The sequence below is a fragment of the Corythoichthys intestinalis genome, chromosome 17 (genome assembly GCF_030265065.1).
Source record: "Corythoichthys intestinalis isolate RoL2023-P3 chromosome 17, ASM3026506v1, whole genome shotgun sequence".
NCBI classification, from domain to species: domain Eukaryota; kingdom Metazoa; phylum Chordata; class Actinopteri; order Syngnathiformes; family Syngnathidae; genus Corythoichthys; species Corythoichthys intestinalis.
Genome location: NC_080411.1, coordinates 41,455,185 through 41,475,888, shown reverse-complemented (window position 1 = coordinate 41,475,888; position 20,704 = coordinate 41,455,185). Strand labels below are relative to the sequence as shown.

The following is a 20,704-nucleotide window of genomic DNA, read 5'->3' as shown; positions in this document are numbered from 1 at the left end:
TAAGCACTGTGCAGAACCACTATTTTTTTTCTAGCAATGGCTGAGCCTAAAGTTTAAATGTCAAGTGTAACAATAACATACAGGTGCAGGAACAGCTTTGAAAGCTATTAAAACAGTTATATACAGTATGAAGAATGACACCACAGACAGGCAAGGGTGCTAGAACAAATGTAAACAGGTATACTGTAGAAGGGAATAAATACATTTACTGTGTTGTTCCTTTTTTTAAAGCATCTTCACTCTGTCTTTCTAAAGGATGTACTGTATGTTTATTAAAATGAGCAAAATAAGAAAAACTGCTTTTCTAGTCGTTACTGTAAAGGCTGCATTTTTCGTCAAAGCTTATCACAAACAGACGTGATGTCCTTTGAGTCTCAGCAGGGAGACGGTCCACTGCCTCAAGCTGTTTATCTTTTAATTCACAATTTTACCAAGAGACGTTTGGTGTTTTGGGAAGACGAACATAATCTCTGAACCAAAAATAAATTCAGGATAAATAAGTTCTTTATTTGCTTTTGATTGTGCCATCACATTTTCTTGAGGGTGGATGGGTTTGCTCATATAGCAAAGAGAACCTTTGTTGTCATCATTTTCGTAAAGAAGCTTAGAGTGCTGATTATTTTAATCGTAGAAATTTTAAAACTCACATGATTCGCAATTGTTTTCTGCCTGTTGTGCTCTGCTGGCTGAAAGCCCCGAGTGGACGTCAGACTCATCTCACACTTGTCCATCACACGAGACTGATGCGGCGCTAATGATGGCATAGACTGATATAAGGCCTGATGCCATGGCAACAGCCTGCTGCTTTCAAGCCAGCCAGACGTGGTGTTTGTGAGAGCTGTCAGTCCAAGGGGAACTGAATACATGGCTGCTTTACACACACTCTAGGTGTGAATACTATACTAACTCCGCATGAGCAGTATGTGGCCACGTATACAACAGTGAGTGACCACCGAGGAATTTTTGACATTAGGCTTAATCTTTGAGTTAGCGGGGCTTTACTGTAATTTCCCGAATATAACGCGCACTTTTTTCCCCCCAAAATCAACTTGTAAAATCATGGTGCACATTATAAGCATTATAAACGGGTACATGGATGGAGACAGAAATATATATATACATATTACATATATATATATAAACCGATTTTTTTTCTATTGACACGGCCACGTTGTGTTGAAGAAACATATGCGGAGACCTGTTGCCGACCATTATGGTATGTGACGTCACTGTTTCGGTAATACTTCACTCTAATCGGCCGAATGATTTTGTCTGTGTTAAATTCTCCTTTTTTCACTCTTCATAAAGCACAGAATTTAGTTTCTTGAACTCATTTGAATCTACGTTTATTGCAGCTCCGCAACTCGGACCGTAACAAACGTAAGCACACACACTTCCTGTGTCCGTCAACTATATCGGTCCTTCGGGAAACTCAAACCCAAATAACAATAGTTCCTATTGTTACTGTCGTGTTGACAGCGATGAACTCTCACGGATTTCCGACTTACGTTCTCACTTTCATTTTACCGTAACATTCCATGGAAGAAACATTGATTCATCATGATGAAACGAGCAAGTTATACAGCAGCCTTTAAAAGAAAAGTCACATCTGTTTTGTTTTCTCCTAGATTCTGGTAAGTTGGAGAAGTTGTCAAATCATATTATTACTGTAAATATTGTCAGTTTATGGTAATGTTTTGAACTACCAATGTGCTATGCTTGTGCTGTGTTTCACCAGTCAGTAAAATGACATTTCTGTATCTGTACACGTACTCTGTTTTCTTGTATTCTTCTATTTATTGGTGCTAAATTTAGGGTGCGCGTTATAAACGGGTACAATAATTTCCCCTAGATTTTTCAAGTAAATTTGGGGTGCGCATTATACACGGGTGTGCCTTATATTCGGGAAATTACGGAAATTAGCTGGTGGAGTTGATTTCAACAAATTCCATGCAGTTTGGACGTTATTTATTAGTTTCAGGGTTCCGGAGTGGCAAAGCTAGCACGAGTCATTGGGACCAACTTAGTATGCCAATAAAAAACGATACAGATCTACGAACAGATCCGACATAGTCAAATAAATTCCAAAATGCGGATCATTGTTCCAAAACACCCATGGGGCTAAAACAATGTCACAAAAAACTGCAGTAATTCCTTTCATTCTGCAGTACTATTTTTTTTTAGATGCGTAATACGACCACAATAGAGAGGAGTGCTTCGGCCACTCGTGCTAATGCTGCATTCGAGGTGGGAAGTTAGATTTGGGGTATGAATAGGATAATTACCTATCTCGCAGACACCGTATAACTGTTTGCATTAGTCTAACACATTCATTATAGTACTGCATTTAACCATGGTTTAAGGAGACGTTACTCCGTGCCCTTTGACACAGTTAAGTGTACCAGCTTATCAGCCCTCGCATGATGAGCGAAGGAAAGGACGTCAGCATCTTTTCGATGGGGTCAGAACACCCCCGCCCTACCAAGACAACAAGTTGATAGCTCGGCGCCTTAGCCTTCAAGACATGGCTCAGTTGCCGGGGCAACCACGTTCTAGCCACAAAAGATGCCAAAGAAGGATTATTTCAAGACAACACCCAGGCATGCCTTCCGCCCTGCCCACTCCGCAATAGTTTGCAAAAGACTGAACTTTTAGTGAACAAATGTCGCTTCTCGGGGGCATTTCGATGTATCCGTTGTTTTGCTAACCCTGGATCCAGTATTTTGTCTCCGTCGTCTGTTTTTGCCTTGCTTTTTGATCACTGTCGACCAATAAATTCTCAACCTGTTCTCGGTGAGCTTTCTTTAAACCGTTTAAAATGGAGTCAGTACAAAGGGTTAATGCTGGAGTGAACCCGCGGGGTTTGGCCTCCCAGGCCGACTTGCTGGCGCTGCGCCAGCGGGACGCCTATTGGTTCGGCTGTCGCGGTTCTGGCGGCTTGGCCGGGAGGCCGAATTCCTTCAGGTTCAAGTTGCAACCTCGAAGCGTTCCAAACGAATGTAAACAGCAAAGGCAGCTGATCGCAACAGTTTTTTTTATTTTTTTATTTTTTTATTTTGGCTATCAAAGGCATTTTGAACTCCAGCAAACCTGCCTTCTCGTAAGTGATCAAATAGTGGAGGCGTACCAATGATATTTTTTTCAGATCGGCGGTTGGAAACTCCGCATCACTCTGCAGAGTTAACTAACGGCTGGCAACATGGTGAAATGTGCATTTAGAGGCTGTGGAAACAGACAGAAGAAATGGGCAAAGGAAAGTTTCCACAAATTCGCTATGTAGAATGAGGAACAATACAAACTGGTTACTTGCTGCTGGCTACGACATAAAAAATCAGCGGTGAAAAAAAACGATGTGATATCACTCCGCCCTGCCCCTTTGCAGAGTTTCTGCATTACAAATGTTGCTGTTAATACTGCAATTATTGACAAGCAATAGTAAGTTTTAATAACTTTATCCTGAAAACATAGCCAACACTATTGATTGCATGGGTCATCAATGAGTTTCATGTGTGCATATGTTGTTTATTATTGGCATGTTAAGTCGGCCCCAGGGGTCGCGTTAACCGAATATTTTCCGTTGTTGACCGATTTTTTAAAACGGTGACGGAAAAAACTGAAGTCCATCCGTCATTTTGACCGGTTGCAATTCACACCCCAGACCACAGGGTGGCGAGTGAGCATATTAATTAGCTATTGTCTCTCTTGATGCATGACGTCGTTGGCCTTACTCTGAAAATTGTCAAGGCAACTGAGTGTCCGAAGTTTCTTCAAAAAGCCCCAAAACGACGATGGTGTTGATGAAAGAGGTGAAAAAACAGGGACTGTACAAGCGGGCACCCAATTCAAGTCCATGCGCACCAGGAGGAAAGTGTGAGACTACGTTCAGGCCACAGCAGGTGAACTATTAATTTCATTGTTCCATATGCTACATATGGTAGGCTACCTAACTACTGGGGCCACAGTCAGCTGTTTTTGTCACTGCGGAGAAAAAGTTACATATTCATCTGCTTGATGTGTGATGGCACGGTGTGGATTCTCTGTTAAGCTTGTTCGGACAGAATATTAATTTTAAATGAATGAAAACTAAATACTATTGAATATGTTGAAGCGGTATGCAATGTTAAGAGTCTTGTTAGCTGTAGGCGCACTATCCTAGACCCCTCACTATCCACTCGTGGGGGCCTGCGCTTGTCAGTGACGTTCCTTATTCTCGCTAGATGATTATACAACTTTAACATTTGTTAATAATACGCTCTGTGTGTAGTATCATCCATCGCTTTTCCTTTTTAAATGGGCACTTATAAGCGAACGCAAGAAGTAACAACGAGAACATTTTTAAACAGGCAGTTCACGGGAGAGCATTTCGACTCTTCGGCCAATCATATAGCGAGAGCGAGTGGATAGTGAGGGGACCGCGCGCGGCTCTTAAAGGCTCAAACACACCAGCAACGTGAACGTCGCGTCAACGATCTCGCCGCGATTACGCTTCGAAACGCGGCCGTTAAAGTCAATCAGCCAATGCACACCAGTCGCAGTGTGTCCGCGTGTTAGACGCGTCCCAGAAGCGCTAAAGGCGACGCACGCGAAAAGAACAGCAGAGTTTGTTTTTTGACGCGAGACGCAGCCCCCCTTCGTCAATACTACTAGGTAGGATCGGGCAGGCCGGAAGTCACTCGTGTAAAAATACGGTGGATCCGGTCGATTTTCAAAATAATATGCAACCGTAACTTCCTATATAAATATAATAAACTGAAATGAGCTAAAACACCTGCAATTAATACGAATAATACACAAATCCTGCTACACAATAAAATTAATTCCTGCGTGGTGCTTTAACTTGAGAAAAAAACATCAATAAAGCTTAGAAAAATGTTCATAAGAAAAAAAATGTTAAAATCTTTGTCATTGGGATTGCTTTTTGCTTTAGCACATGACTTCTTTTTTCTTCTTTCAAAAAGAAAGCTCGCCAATACGCGGGGTCTGAAAGGCAAAGTGTTGTTGTTTTATTACCTTTAAATACCCGCTATTCTCGCGCGATCTTGCAATCCTCGCGTGAACAGATCGGGCGCTTCACAGACGCGCTGCTCGTGAAACGCGTCCTATGGAAATTGACGCCGAGCGTCACTGGTGCGTAATCGCGGCGAGATCGTTGACGCGACGTTCACGTTGCTGGTGTGTTTGAACCTTAAGTGTCTCTGTCACGTGACTGTCGTAGCCGGGAACGCGCTCGGCCAAATGGACACACAAGTACGGAAGGTGAATTATGCCAAACAAAGGGTCACCACAATGTCATTATCATCATTTTAAAAATTTAAGTGACAGGTAAAAATAGATTATGACCGGATTTTTATGACCCTGTCAGTCAAAATGACAGACAACGAAAAAGTCTAGCGCAACCTCTGGTCGGCCCAATTGACCCACGCTAGCTTAGCCACTCCAGAGCCCTGAAACAGACAAATAACTCACAAACTACACAGATTTGTTGAAATCAACTCCACCGACTAATTAAACCCTCGCTAACTCGAAGATTAAGCCTGATGTCAAATTCCGAAATACCCCTTTAAGCATTATTCGTCCGTAGAGCATGAGTGCCCTCTAGTGGAGAAAACACATTTCCTATTATGAAACTAAAAGGATCATAGCTCCGGTTTTCTGTGGTCAATCAGTACCAAATAAAAACTTGGAGAGGGATTACAGACTGCGCTTTCGAGTCATGTTGACAGCGGCGCTCTATGTCAAATACTTTATTTTTTACGGTGCTTTAAAGACACCGCCTTAATAAACAAGCTGGCGTGATCATAAAACGGCAAGGTATATTTTGTTTAATGAGTCGTGATTATTTTTGCGACGTCTTGTTGGCGAAACAGGTTCAGCCACTGTCAGATGTCGAAAGGATTGTACAGGTATGTCGATGTGATTGTATGTCGAGGTACCACTGTAAAATCTTATATGCAAAATGTAACCACGAGTGTTGCCCAAATTAGCGGAGTAAGAGTAGTGTTTCTTCTTCACAAATCTACTCCAGTAAAAGTAAAAAGTACATTTTTCTCAAAAAGTTATTCAAGTAAATGTAACGGAGCAAATGTAATGCTGCGTGCATGAGCAATCGCACAATGTTTGCACATACTCTGCACAAATGAAAATCTATGCAGCGCACAAAATAAAATTCAACAGAAACATATTGTTGTATCACTAGAACTACTGTCAGCGCAGCAATGATGTGTCAGCACGACACACCTATTGATGCATTCGATACAGCAACACAACGCTTGCATTGGTGGGTTACTACAACACCATTGTATATAGTTGTGTAGGTGCATGATCTTGATGGGGGCGGCGAAAAATAATGAGTGAAAAGTCAGTTAGACTCCTGTGCTGATTTACTGAAACAACATTCCGCTGCCAATTTTTGCAAGTGTTACAGTATTAATTAATATCTAATATTAGAACTGATATAATCTAGTTAATTACACCCCCAAAATATTTTCTAAACCATTTGCAACGTAACTCAATGAGCAACAGGTGTCTAACCAATAATGCGATACAATTCGCTTCACTTACGCTACGAGCCAATCATAGCAGTGACTCTGTTGTGCATATGTGCCATACCCAAAGACGCCGTGCACGTTAGCTAGCTAACAACAGTGCAGCGGTGTTAAGTGACTCAAAAGCTAATCCCTTATCATGGCGAAAGGACTGGGCAGCGATATTACACTCATCAAGCCAGAGTAAAAAAGAAATGTGGTTCTTTTAAGAAGGTGAAACAAGCGGTGAAACTGAGAGAGATTTTATCTTATTTCATTTTTTTAACCTGTCCTGTATAGCGGTTAGGACACAGAGAATAGGAATCTTGTGTGTCCTTATTGTCTGAACAGTTTTAATGTGGGAGTTTAATGTACTCCCATTGTGGTTGTTCATTTTTTTTTTTTTCAATTAACTCACCCGTGCCACAACTGGACCTTAACCAGACCAAAGCAAGACTTTTCCTATGGTTAAAGCAGGGCTCTCACATATAACGTAGTACAAATCTCATGAAAAACAAGATTTTTGTCTTTTTCAACTTAAGTGGTAAAAATCAATTATATTAAACTAATGAAAATTGCTGCTGTAATTTCCCCAATAGCAGGCGACTGCGTGCCGGATCTGGCCTCAGCTAGCCAGATCCGTACAGCAATCACAGCCACTTAACGTCAGTGCGCCAGATGCTGCCCGGATCAGCATTATGACAGTTTTGCCTTATTTATCAGCTTTATTGCACATATGGGTGAGCATGGGACCAGGTGCCGCTGATCATCGTCAGCAGCTTACTTAAACCGGTCCTTGGCCTCACATCATCGCCAGATCAACAACTCACCTACAAGTATGTGACTTTCAGCTAACAAACAATCTTGTAAGTCTGATACTGAGCTCATTTTTGTGTTTTTCCCCCCATAGATCCTGTACTGCTTGTCTGGCAAAACATATTATGTTGTTGTTATATGTTGCATTAATATTTTAGCATTACTAAATGGCATTAAAAAGAAGTGTTATCATTACTGCTTTTACTAGACAAATTTAATTTACAATTACATTACAGTATGATACATTGAACAAAATGGACTCCAAATGTAATACTGTAAACAGTTTTGATACAAATCTGGCCCATATTGGGTAACATGTGGGCCATATCCGGGCCATACATTAATGTGGTGTCTGCTACTTTGAACCAATTCTGGCCCAAAACTGGTTGCTGATCCGGCAAGTGACTCCTTACTGCGTTTGTGCCATTGTTCAAAAAGGCACTGGGGTGGATCTGTTTTACGAAGTTGGGCCAAAATTTGCAGTACATCTGGCCCACGTCCGCTCCAGTTATATTTTGCCATCTGGGTTCATTCTTTGAAAAAGCCATGTAACTTGGTATGATCCAAGGTTTTGAACAGGCGTGATACTGCATGTTGCTCACAGTGGTCCTCAGTGTGCTCAGGGAGCTTGCTTGTCTGCTCAGACACATGAAAAATTAGAGGGAACACTGCTCAAGTACGATTCATAGTCCGAAAAATACGGTATATGGTTTGTATAGTTGTTTGTTGCCTTCATCCATAATTCAAGGAGAATAGGAAAGGGAATCTGTACTTGTGACATACAATCCAACTGATTTAGACATTTATTGCCATCGATGGCACTGAAACACGAATATTAAAAAAAAAATCAAATAAAAAATACACTCACTGCACCATTGGCAAAGCCTTAAATAGAGAGGCTGGGTATTGCTGACTTTGATTGGCTGACTGAATGACAGACCATAATTGTTTATTATGCAAGAGTGTGACAGACTCAGGATTGAGTAGCTTTGGAAGTGCCACATTTCATAATACGTACTTTAGAAGTAAACCGTGGACTTGTTTACGACCACTTTCCCTCATCACTTGTTAGATCATAGGTATTTATTGGTGTACTTCATTGAACTAATGGTGCCATTCTCTCCATCATCAATATCGTTTCAGAATGTAATTCATCAAGGACCTAAAAGCTGTAAGAAAAAAAGTATTTTGGGGGCTTTTTGGAGAACAATTAGGTTTTTAGCAGTCATTCTAATTGAACTGATAAAATTACTACTATTTTCGCAAAAGCTCTCACCATTTATTTTATAGCTGTTCAAGACTATACAAGTAGAACAACGTGTGAGTTGAGTTATTCAAGACCAAATGCCAGTTGGATTATAAAATGCTCTTATCACTAGAAAGCATGGAGCCCTTGCTGAGATTGATATCAAAGAGCTACAGTTAGTGCGACTACTTTGCCAGCTTCCTACTGTGCCAACATGTCTGTCACCAGCACCATGCAGGGCCACTGACTGTGCGCAAGAAGGGTCAGGTGGGGGATTTGAGCACTTGTGTACGTGTGACAGTTATGTGTGTGGATGTATTTGTGCATGGGGCAAAGAAAGAGCTAATTGGAACTCAAGAGGAGCCAAGCACAGTCTGTATGTCTATTAAATCAAGCACTGGATGGAAATGAAAAAGAAAGATGAGTCAAGCTGTATGAGTGGGACAGGTTAAAGGTATTACTCACTGTCCTCCAAAAAGCTGCATGCCCAGCAGAGCGAAGACAACGATGAAGAGGAAGAGGAGGAAAAGCAAACTGATGATTGACTTCATGGAATTGAGGAGGGAAACCACCAGGTTCCTTAGAGAGTTCCAATACCTTAAAAGTTAAAGGACAAGGACTAAAATGAGTAAAGGTACAACAAAAAGATGTATTTTCAAAATACTGTAGAAGAATAACATTACAGATTTATTGACCAAAAGTGGAAGATCATTCGATCTTGCCCAAGCAAAATGGATTGGAGTATCATTAATGGGTGTTTTGAATATAAAATATTCTTATTTGACTAACTACCACACAAATCATGAAGGAAGAGGTAAGTTGTACTGTAATTTTTACGTGTCTTCCTGATAAATCTATACGACAATCAGTCTTTAGACATTAATTTATCGGTTGATCTCTACTAGTGACAAACTGATTGAAATTCACAGCAGAACGATGAAAAGATCTACATAATTGGATGTCTATCATTGTCACAAGGGTGTAGGTTTGCATAGAGACATAACACTACCAACTTTTCAAGATGCTCAAATTGTCCTCACCAACTTTTAAGCAATCTTATTTGCATTATATAACTAGTACAGTTAAATAAATAATGTAGATTGTCTTCACATATGTTGTAAGGATAGAATTGACCCTACTACAGTATTATTAAGTTCATTATTTTCATTATGTTCAGACGTACAATTCCCCCTCTTTACTTGCTGAATGTACCGGTTCATTTTTTCCCTCAAACGCATGTTTGACCGGCTGATGGCTTCGACTACCCCCCCCCCCCCCCCCCCCCACACACACACACACACCACCACCACCACACAAACACATACACAGCCCCGACAGAATTATGTCATGCCACCTCCTCCACCCCCTTCGAAGAGAAAGGATATTAGAAGGTTTTTTTGGCCCAGCAAGCAGCAACAGTAGCAGCAGCCACTGCAAGTACCGTAATTTTCAGACTATAAACTGCTACTATTTTCCCTCATTTTGAATCCTGCGGCGTATAGTCCAGTGCAGCTTATTTGTTGATTTATTTGCGGTAATAGGTAATGCTTTATTTGACAGTGGCGTCATAAGACTGTCCATCGACTTCACCATTCAATACGGTGAAGTCTCTGCACCGTCATAATTATGACATGACACTATCATGGGCATTACTGAATGCTTATGACAGATGTCATGAAGTATCATCCGGCAAATTATGGCACTAACACCATTTATGTCTAGCTTGGCTCTTTTAAATCCATTCAAAAGTAAGATACTTTGCCCGATGACACCAAATGACATCTGTAATAACCATACACTAATGCTCATGACAGTTTCAAATCATAATTATAATTGTTTTATTACAGTTTTATGGCACCACTGTCAAATAAAGTGTTACCGATTACCATAACTAGCAATTAATGAAACCAGTTGAACAGTAACTGAAGAAATAATTAGCGCAGAACGTGAATTTGAATTGTTATTTACATCTGTAGCGCTGCAATGCATGCTAGGAGGCATGTTGGACGACAAAAGTTGACAGCAGTTGGCAGCAAAGGTTGACTGTCTCCCCAAGGGAACAGTGATTCATTTGGTCTAATGATATCGCTGTCAGGTGTTACCTGTCAATATATTTTGGTGTAAATATCCCATAATACAGTTTGGACAGCTATGGCTTATAGTCCAGTGCAGTTTATCTATGAACAAATGTCGTTTTCGTGTCTAATTTGGTGGGTAGCGGCTTATAGTCCGAAAATTAAGGTAATACAAAAAGACGTCAATATTGTGGAGGTGGGGAACACACCACTAATTTTGCTACTGAAAGTCTGACCTGCATCAGAGTGAGCATAACATTAAACTGGCAAACTTGCTAACGTGCAAAACTTGAGTAGGAAGCTGCTTAGAGAGAATTGTCCTCATGTATGTGTTTTCTACTGTTAACGTTAATTCAACTCCAGTGGTGTTTTATCGGAAGGAAGGCTCCATTTTAGTTCATTTTTGTTATTTCCTGACAAATAAGTTTTTTTTTTTTCAGTTAGATTTAATTTATTTATTTATTTATTTATTTTTGCATTCCCGGATAGTTAAGAGATGATTAACAAGTTTGTATTTATTTTGTATGGTAGTATAATTTAAGTAATGTTCAAATATTGCAACTTTAATGATATTTTTTCTGGAAGTATGTAGACTGTTTCTTTAGTAGTTTTTGAAACGAAGGTTTGAATCGAACGGTGTATCACCTGAACCAATCACATGAAAGTTAGGATAGGTCAATACAGATTTATTTTGCAACGATCATTTAGTCTATCAAGTAATTAGGTTCATATTCTAGATATATGTAACCCTGAACCCCGTTCGCCCAAACTGTTTGGTCGTATTAATGTCCCGTCTCCTGAAAAAAGTGTTCGTGCAGGTTATGCTGTTATATCGTCCCTACTAATGTTGAGACCAAACCCACGCCCTTGCATTGTCAAAGACATTAAAAGAGTGAATAAACTCACTTAGTAACTTTGAAGATTCTCAGCAGTCTCAGAGCTCGCAACACACTTATCCCAAACGATGCTCCTGGTTTGATCATGTCCCAGATCACCTCAAAAATACTTCCCACAATCACCTACAAGTTAGAGAAGAGCAGCATGGTTCAATGTTCCTTCATTTCAACAAGTGGATTCAATCATTATCTCTTAAGACTTTAAAACTGCATCATTTTACCCCGAAATCAAAGCAGTTAAAGGAGGAATGGAAATAATTCCTTGGTCCAAGGCCATACATCTTTAAGGTCATCTCAGTGAGAAACAAACCCAGGAATACAAACTCTGCTGTGTCTGTTGCAAACATGGACGAAATCATACATTTTAGAACTAAAAAGCTGATATGTTTCTGCATGTAGCTTTCATTTGTAGGAAAAGTCCATGCGTGACTTACACAGGGCTGTTGTAAGCCACTCTGGTTGATCATAGTGGACTATGGCCACGCACATAGTGTTCAGGCCAACCAGACAGAGAACGATCCAGTAGAAACTCTGTGCTTTTACCATCCGCCGGATAAAGAAACGAATTCTCTTCTCTTTACGACGAAAGTAAGATGAGCTATCCATCTTCGTGCTGCTTTCTCTGACCCCACAAAACCGAGAACCAGGAGGACCTAAAACAATAACATGAAAAGGTTAATGCATTTTTTTTAAGTTTTGATGCAAGGGAAAGCTCATCTTCCCCCAAAATGTAAAAAATAAGTGATCAATTGTATACTGTTATGTGTACATGTTATTGACTAAATATACGCTACAATGTGCTCAACTTTTGTTCAGAATTAGCTTCTTATTCCTAGATAGGATGCGGCTTGCTTTTCATTTATTCGTGCATCTTCACAGTCCTTTAAATAGGGTGGACACTGTGCTTCTCCAGAATTAAGAATTAATCCACTTTTTTCACTAAGGCGAAACGAGACGAATCATTGGCTAAAATCTGGGTTTATCCCGCCCATCGGACGACGTGCGTCTCTGGGGGTCTATAGGCATTGCCTAGCTCAGCTGGCCCGAATGCTGTGGTTTTCTGCATGATGATTTGATGATCTGTCTGTGGCGGAATCCCTTTTTGATTAACAGCGAAATTAGCAAATCAGTGATCTTGTCGTATTGGAGACTTTTATGATCATCCTACCTTTTTTTTGTCAAAAACAACTCGCGAATAATCGTTCTGGTGGGTGTTTTTCTATTGTAGCTGCTTGTGTTTGGAAACTTGACTTCTGGAACTCTAGTTTCTTTCCCCTACTGAGCAGCGGGTGCCACTGAGCCCCTCTACCTTCACAAAACACAAAGTCGGACACACTTTGACCCTCCCCTCATTGAAAGACCAGAATTTGCCACTGGTAAGTACAAGTTAAACTTTTTAGTAAACTATACCTGCACTCAAATGACTGCACAAACATAGACGAGTGAGCTCTGAAGGCATTAAGAGTGAGCATAGGGTTATGTTCACACATTCCTCCCCCCCAACACAATAAATATTTAAAGTAAGGACAATTTAACATCTCAAGTTAGCACAATAGCGTACAACACAAATGGTATTTTTAGATCGCTAGGCTGCGTAATGTCACGATCGTAAAACCAGAAGAGGGTCAACATAGAAGCGCGCTCACACACATCCCATGCTAGTACTGCTTGTTTTCCGCCGGTAAACTTTCAAAAAAGAACATGCCGAGTAAACACTGCTGCTAAGGAACTTTTAAAATAGCCTCTAGACATTACGACCGTCCACATATGAAGGATGTTTTCATCATACGTTTCCCGAACCCAAAAACTCAGAGGAAAAAATGTGAACAATGGATGAACTTGTGCGGACGTCCAAAGAAACAGTTTGACGCCAGCCAAGTGAAGCCATTCACCTTAATAAGCATTAAACATATTGTTGGGGGCCATGGTCCTACAGAACACAATACTGATCCATTATCTGCCCCGAAGAGGTAAGCCATTTTGATATTTTATTTTTTAGTGTGGAGTTTTACCGTGCTGCTTCAGTCTGACAATGAATGACTTGAAAAAAATGAAAATGGTATCTGACTGCCACTGTTGTTACCTTTTCTGTTGTAAAGAAACAACTTTAGTAAGGGGGAAGTGTAAATATTGAATTAAGATTTATTATTAATGAAAAAATTAAAAGTGTTCGTTGGCTGTCACTGAGTAGCATTTGCGATCGCTGCTTAAGACAACCAGAGGATGTAATACATAAGAAAGACAGGGAATATGGTGGTAGAGGATAGTTTGTTGAAACAGGAGAATGTCATTGTCAGTGGCGTAAGGCAATGCACACAAGAAAAAGATAAAAAACATAAAAAAGCTACCTCGGGATCAGATCGGCTCTTTTGCCCGTCTTTTTCAGCCCTCGACACTCAAGCCATCTCTTTAACTGAACATTTGTATGTTCTTTACCAGTGAATTTGACACCAGGGACATCATTTTCGGACAGAATTGGTAGGTTTAGCTCAGTAAACATCTCGTTCGTACACTATTTACGTGCATCTAGCATGAGGGACAAATGCAAGCTTGACCCCCCTAGCAACAGTTGCTAACGTCATGAATATTAGCAGGCAAAAGTGACGTGTTACGTGCGGTACGCTATTTACATTTCCAATTCAAGTAGCTAGCAGGTATGCTTACGCCGGTATTTTTGCATTGATGCTTTGGGCTGACATTTTGATTAATGTGCAATGTCCTAATCAAATAACACATCGAATAAAATAACATTCCACTTCCTGAGAATTGTAGGTTTGTCCTAAAACTTTTTAATTTTAGTTAGCGTGACTCATTTTATCAAGTTCATTGAGTTATGAACACTCAAAACAAGAAATTAATAACAAAACCTTTCAGTTGTGCTGAATTAAAATCTGAATTTAGCGCATCTTTTTGGAAGTTTAGGATGTTTTTTACCTTGTATGTACATTATGTTTTAACATAACTCCCAAATTTCAACATTCTTAATGAGAGCATCAGCAGTTTCACTCGCTCTCAATTTAAAAGACACCGCCTGTCATGCTTGTCATCAGTTGCGAGTTGCAGGTTTCCGATAGTTTCTTTTCTTCTCTACCTGATGTGCATTATGCATACATGAGACCAAGGTATGTATGACGAAACCAACAAATGTGTTCTGTTGCGGTATGTGCTCATATTATATATAGCTGCAGGCTTTGATTCACTTCAACACTGCTGGAAATCCACGCAAAATGCTCGAAACCCACCCTACTTCTTTTATCCCGATTTGTAACTTTTGAATCATGATATTGGAGTAATTTCCTGTGTTTGGCTGACGATGTCCCTGATGGTTATTATGACCCCGCCACAACACATCTGAAGTAAAACCAACATTAAATTCATTCATTCATTCATTTTCCATGCCGCTTATTCCTCACGAGGGTCGCGGAGGTGCTGGAGCCTATCCCAGCTAACTTCGGGCAGTAGGCAGGGGACACCCTGAATTGGTTGCCAGCCAATCGCAGGGCACAAGGAGACACGCAACCATTCACGCACACACTCACACCTATGGACAATTTAGAGTGTTCAATCACCCTACCATGCATGTTTTTGGGATGTGGGAGGAAACCGGAGTTCCCGGAGGAAACCCACGCAGGCACGGGGAGAACATGCAAACTCCACACAGGAAGGCCGAAGCCCGGGATTGAACCCTTGATCTCAGAACTGTGAGGCAGACGTGCTAACCACTCAGCCACCGTGCCGCCCAACATTAAATTTTAATAGGAATAACAAAATTTCCAATTATCACGCTTTACCTAGCTCTAAGGCAAAGACAATAAACCATAATTCGTTTTTCGTTCCCCTGAAGACAATTTATTTGAACATTCAGATTCTAATATGCTGCAGAACATACTCATTAAAAAAGTATTTTAATCACATAGTCCGATCAAAAATGTTAACTATAATTCTTTTGTCAAATGGTAAAACTACAGCCAGATGGTACTAAAGCGCTTAAGTGATGCTTACAGGTTTGGCGGGGGGATGATATTTAACCATGTTTTATCGTGTTGACATGACATGCCACCTCAACCCTCATAAACAAAGATCTGAATAAGCCAGTTCGGGTACATTTATTGCCATAGAAAGGCTTTTATGGTGACTTTTATCATAAAAGGTCATCTCTGTAAAGAGACAGCATGTGAAGGTCAGAGGTGAGCTGCCAGTGGACAAAAGGATGTTGAGCTTACCTACAGAGGAGATTTCAGCGAATGGCTCTTCCCCTTCCTCAGCACCGATCAGATCATTTTTACCCTTCTTGTTTTTGCTTCGTTTCAGGACTGCAAAGATCAATAAAGACCAACGGGAAAGGGAAATAATCAGAATTTGTGTATTTTCTGTTCTCAAACAATATACTGTATACCTGTGAGAGTGTGTGTGTTTGCGTGTGGTGGGTGAGGGTGAGGTGGAGAAAAAGCTAATTACAAGTGTGAGTTAATGGGCAAGTCTGACTAGAAGACATCAATCTTGTTTTAATTTTCTGCCTCTCAGCTAGCCTTAGAATGGAAAAATTGCCAGTCTGAAATGGATTTTAATTGACTCGTGGCCTGCACGTGGCCGCAGTGTTGAGGTGTTTTTTTTTGTTTTTTTTGCCATTCAAACTTTTGTTCTTTTTGTGTACATGAAAATGTGTTAGTTTTTTGGGGGGAAGCTTGCAACTGGAACTGATTGATTGCACACTATTCCAAGAAGCATTGAGTCGAGAGATAAAAATAAAACATAATAATAATGATGTTGCATTTGCTGAAATTATTTCCGAACCCGTGTCGTATTCGTCAATGATGACGAATACCTTTTCATAATGATGACGAGATGATAACGAGCTAAAAACTTGGGTAACACTGTACAATACGGGTCCCTTAATTAACATTAGTTATTGCATTTTTAGACAATAACTAATGTTTAAGTAACATTACAATGAATAATATAATTGCTTGTCTAACATTTATTAATATATTAATTAACATGAGTTAAAGTATTAGTTAATGCATTAGTTAATGCATAACCAGGCAGTAACTAATGGTATGATAAAATTTTTAAAATATATGGGCCTATATAGGGTTTAGGGTTAGGGTTTGTTAACTTAACCATTTATAATTTCTTAGTTAAGGGACACATGTGCTACACTTTACAATAAGGGTCGAAAAATCATTCAGTAATGGTTAATTAAGGTTAAGTAATACTGAGGTACGTTCACGTGAAATCATACCATACTTAAGGTTAAAAAAAAATACCATACTTAGGGTTAGGTTAGGACTCACAGAGCAATGTTTCTCATTTTAAAATTACATAATCACTTACTAGTACCAGTATACATTAATAACTATTTATTAATGCACAATGTATATGTGAATTAATGTTAAGTAATGTATTATATATACTGTATATTATATATTATAACCTAACCTTAAGTATGGTATTTTTTCACGTGAACGTACCTCGTAAGTATTACTGAATGTTTTTTGGACCCTTATTGTCAAGTGTTATTGTAAAGTGTTGTAAAGTGTTGTACATGTGTCCTTAACTAAGAAATTCTAAATGCTTAAGTTAACAAACCCTAACCCTATACAGGCCTATATATTTTTTTAACTTTAACAAACTATTAGTTACTGTCTGGTTATGCATACTAATGCATAAACTAATTTTAATTAATATATTACTAAATGTTAAATAAGGGATTATATGAATTATTGTAATGTTACTTAAACATTATTGTCTTAATGCATTAGTTAATGCATTTTAACTTAATGCATTAACTCATGTTAATTAATATATTAATAAATGTTAGATAAGTGATTGAATGAATTATTGTCATGTTACTTAAACATGAGTTATTGTCTAAAAATGCAATAACTAATGTTAATTAAGGGACCCTTATTGTAAAGTGTTACCAAAACTTGTTTTGTCAGACTAAAACATAATGAGCCTAATGCCAGTTTTCGTCTGATGAGACGAGAATGAGACAAAAATGCGCAATAGTTTCCGTCACATGTTCACAATGTGTGACATTTTATATGTAGTTAGCCTGCATCGTAGCAGTGTCTGGTTGTGTCATTCATTTGACCCCCAACTCGCCAGTGTCCTCTCATCTTAAGGTTTGCACACACAGTTTGTTTTCTCATCTTGGCCAGAGATAATATGCCATGTTGATTTAGCCTTTAATGTGCCTATGACAGCCAAAGCATGTTTATTTCATATTTCACGCGGTATTTTATGCTCCTAAATGAAATGGACAGCTTAAATGTGTGTGGAAGTGATCGATTTATTCATTCAATTTTTTTGAATACCACACCATGAGTGACTTCCTGGATTGAGGAAGAATGAGAATGTGACATCAACCGGGTACCCATCTCACAATACAGCCATTACTATATAGGATGCAGAGGGACCGCTGATTCAGCTGAATTTGCGGATTCATTCGTTTATTTTCGCATCACGCTAGCCCAATGTGCTGCAGGCTTTTGTTGCTGCACACGGGACAGGCGTGTGAGCCTTTTTGGGTTCCAAAAAGTTTCCGCTCACCGCAGCGAACGGCCAAAACAAGTCCGACAACTGTGGGACCATTGGACCGACAAGGAAGTGAGTAACCTGCGTGGTTTTTATCATGTCAAATACTGGGATCATGGCACACGTTTAAATAAGGAGGTGGCTTGCATTTTGTGGATTACAATGCTCCCTGTCCATCGAGAAGGCCACTCGGCCGACGACCAGCGACTTGTCACACACACCATGGTCACTTCCAACCCCTTGGTCCTCTTCGTCTGCCCGCCAATAGACCACTATCTTCGGCTTGGGCTCGGGAAGCCACGCACTCATTCGACCTCGGCCCGTTTGTCCGGCTGTCATTCTCCAGCTGCATTCCCGGCAACGAGCACTCTTTGCCGGTGCCGCAGCAGGAGAATGGCACACCGAAACCTGCTCGCCGCCAAGGGCTGGCCAATCGGTGAAGACAATAAACCCCACCGCCGTGTGTGACTTGAGTCAGTGTAGTTTTGTGTGATTTTTTTTTGTTTTCAAAAGGTGAAAAAGATTGAAAGAGACGCTCTGCTGCGGGCCCGGCAACAAGCACTCCTACCGGCGCCGCAGCAGGGGACAACGAGCTGAAAATTGCTCGCCGCCAGGGGCTGGCTGATCTGTGAAGACAATCAACCCCGCCGTCGTGTGTGACATGAGTCAGCGTAGATTTGTGTAATTTTTTTATTTTCGAAAGGTGAGGAAAATACTTGGAAAAGCCGCTCGGTTCAGGTTAGCATGTCGGTTAGCTGTCATGCCTCTTGTTTTGTTTACACATTTTCCTCCGTCTCCGAAGCCAGTGCAGGGGAATGACAAAAGCTGGACTAACCCCGGTGAAACAAAATTAGAGGCGCGTGATAATTATCTGTCCGATAATAAGAATTTATGACGTCATCCCAATAAATCCAATAACAATATATGTTATCGGTCCTTTTAATAATGTTTTTGGTTTCAGATTGGGGTGTGTGCGTTTGTTTCCACTCCTGTTTTGCCAGTATGCAAAGTTTTGTTATTGTTCTAGAGGCCATATTTTTCCTTCACTGAGTTACGTATAAACCTTTCTATAGCAATTAGCAAATGTTTGCATTTTACAGTGTTATGTTTACAAGTTATTGAGAGGCCTTTTGGTTATTGATAGGCTTGCTGTTCTATAATTGCCAGGCTAAGAAAGTTGTTTCATGGACCAAGATCACAAAAGTCTCTTCTCCCGTTGCACCATATTTTTTATCTGCTGACAAGGCACAATACCTGTTGGGTTTATGTTTGTTTTAGATCAGTGCTCATCGTCAACTATATTGACTGATTGATATACATTAAAGAATTATATATATTATTGGTTATCATATCGGTGTCAGCCTTGAGGAGGAGGAAGTTATCGATATCGGTATCATTTTCAAAAAATGGATATCGTGCATCCCTAACTAAAATACCATTTGGGAGGTCGGCAGTCTTGACCATTATGCTGTAAATTTGCCCTGTCGAACTGAATAAATGCATTTTGTAATTTTTGATATTCCATTTAGCACAAGACTGTTATTTGTCAGGGCCATACCATTTATTTAGCAATTCGGGAAAAATAGTTGGATAAAAAGAAATATCCTGTAAAAATATGGGAGTAGAGATATTGAAACAATGATGACATTTTGCTGCGCTGTCGCATCGTTCTGAATCTTCCCCCTCAATGGGCTGAATTCTATCTAAATCAGCTGAAATCGTTACCCTGCCAACGTCATCATCCAGCTGGGGACGCTAGAGCGCTATAATGACAGGCGGGGCTAACGGCAGATTAAAAGACTAATTTCTCATAAGACTAAGACGAAAATGGGCTGCCAAAAAACAATAATGGGTAATTTAATTAATTAATTTATTTATTTATTTAGTTGAATGTAAGACCTTTAACCCTGTTTAGGACACGTGATTATTTTTGGTCATTTAAAAACACTTGTATAAGGGCAATTATTATTAATATTATTTTATTAGCAATTCATTTATGAATTAATACAGAGTTAAAAACTTAATTCCATTAAAATTAATAAAAGTAATACACTCTGGTTACGGCCCAGAGTAACGCTCTAATGTTTGGGGTTTTTTTCACAGTATTTTTCTTAGTATTTAACTCTTCGCATGCCATTCAAACAAGGCCAGTCTTGGCTGTGAATGCTCATTTTCAATGCAGATAAAGGCGCTAGACGTCCCATCCATTTTGAATCTCAATCAAATAGCCAATGAGTGAAATAGGTGTCCTGAGTGTTTAAAAAAAGTCATAATTTATGCGCAGAAAGGGCTAAACAGAGCATGATTTCAGCTTCCAGCTTCATCACTCAATGTGACACTCGTTTCACTTCCAACCAATGATAACCTTTAAACTTGTCGGCCAGAAAGTGAAACCTAAAAGATTCTAACAAGGAGTTGTTTCGAAGCATCAACACATTCTAATTCCTTTATTTCCCCTCATCCTAGGATTAGTAGATCAATAGCAATTGACATTTTTACCTCTCGCTACTTAAAACTGGCATTCAAATTCTGAATAACAACATCTGAGAGAATTTTCTACAAAGAGAGACTCAGACACCTTAATCCTCTTCATGTAAGTAAAGGCGA

At 39.8% G+C, this 20,704-nt stretch overlaps 1 protein-coding gene across 8 annotated transcripts in view; it reads right to left on the bottom strand.

Annotated features, from left to right (window-relative positions):
• cacna1bb (calcium channel, voltage-dependent, N type, alpha 1B subunit, b) overlaps nucleotides 1–20,704 on the bottom strand; it is a 411,213-nt gene that overhangs the window by 164,585 nt on the left and 225,924 nt on the right. For all 8 annotated transcript variants that reach the window (XM_057818689.1, XM_057818692.1, XM_057818685.1 and 5 more), the window contains 5 exons: nucleotides 15,781–15,870; nucleotides 11,992–12,210; nucleotides 11,779–11,891; nucleotides 11,568–11,680; nucleotides 9,052–9,183 (listed from right to left, as the gene is read on the bottom strand). In XM_057818689.1, coding sequence (XP_057674672.1) covers nucleotides 9,052–9,183; nucleotides 11,568–11,680; nucleotides 11,779–11,891; nucleotides 11,992–12,210; nucleotides 15,781–15,870 — 667 coding nt within the window. The remainder of the gene's footprint in view (nucleotides 1–9,051; nucleotides 9,184–11,567; nucleotides 11,681–11,778; nucleotides 11,892–11,991; nucleotides 12,211–15,780; nucleotides 15,871–20,704) is intronic.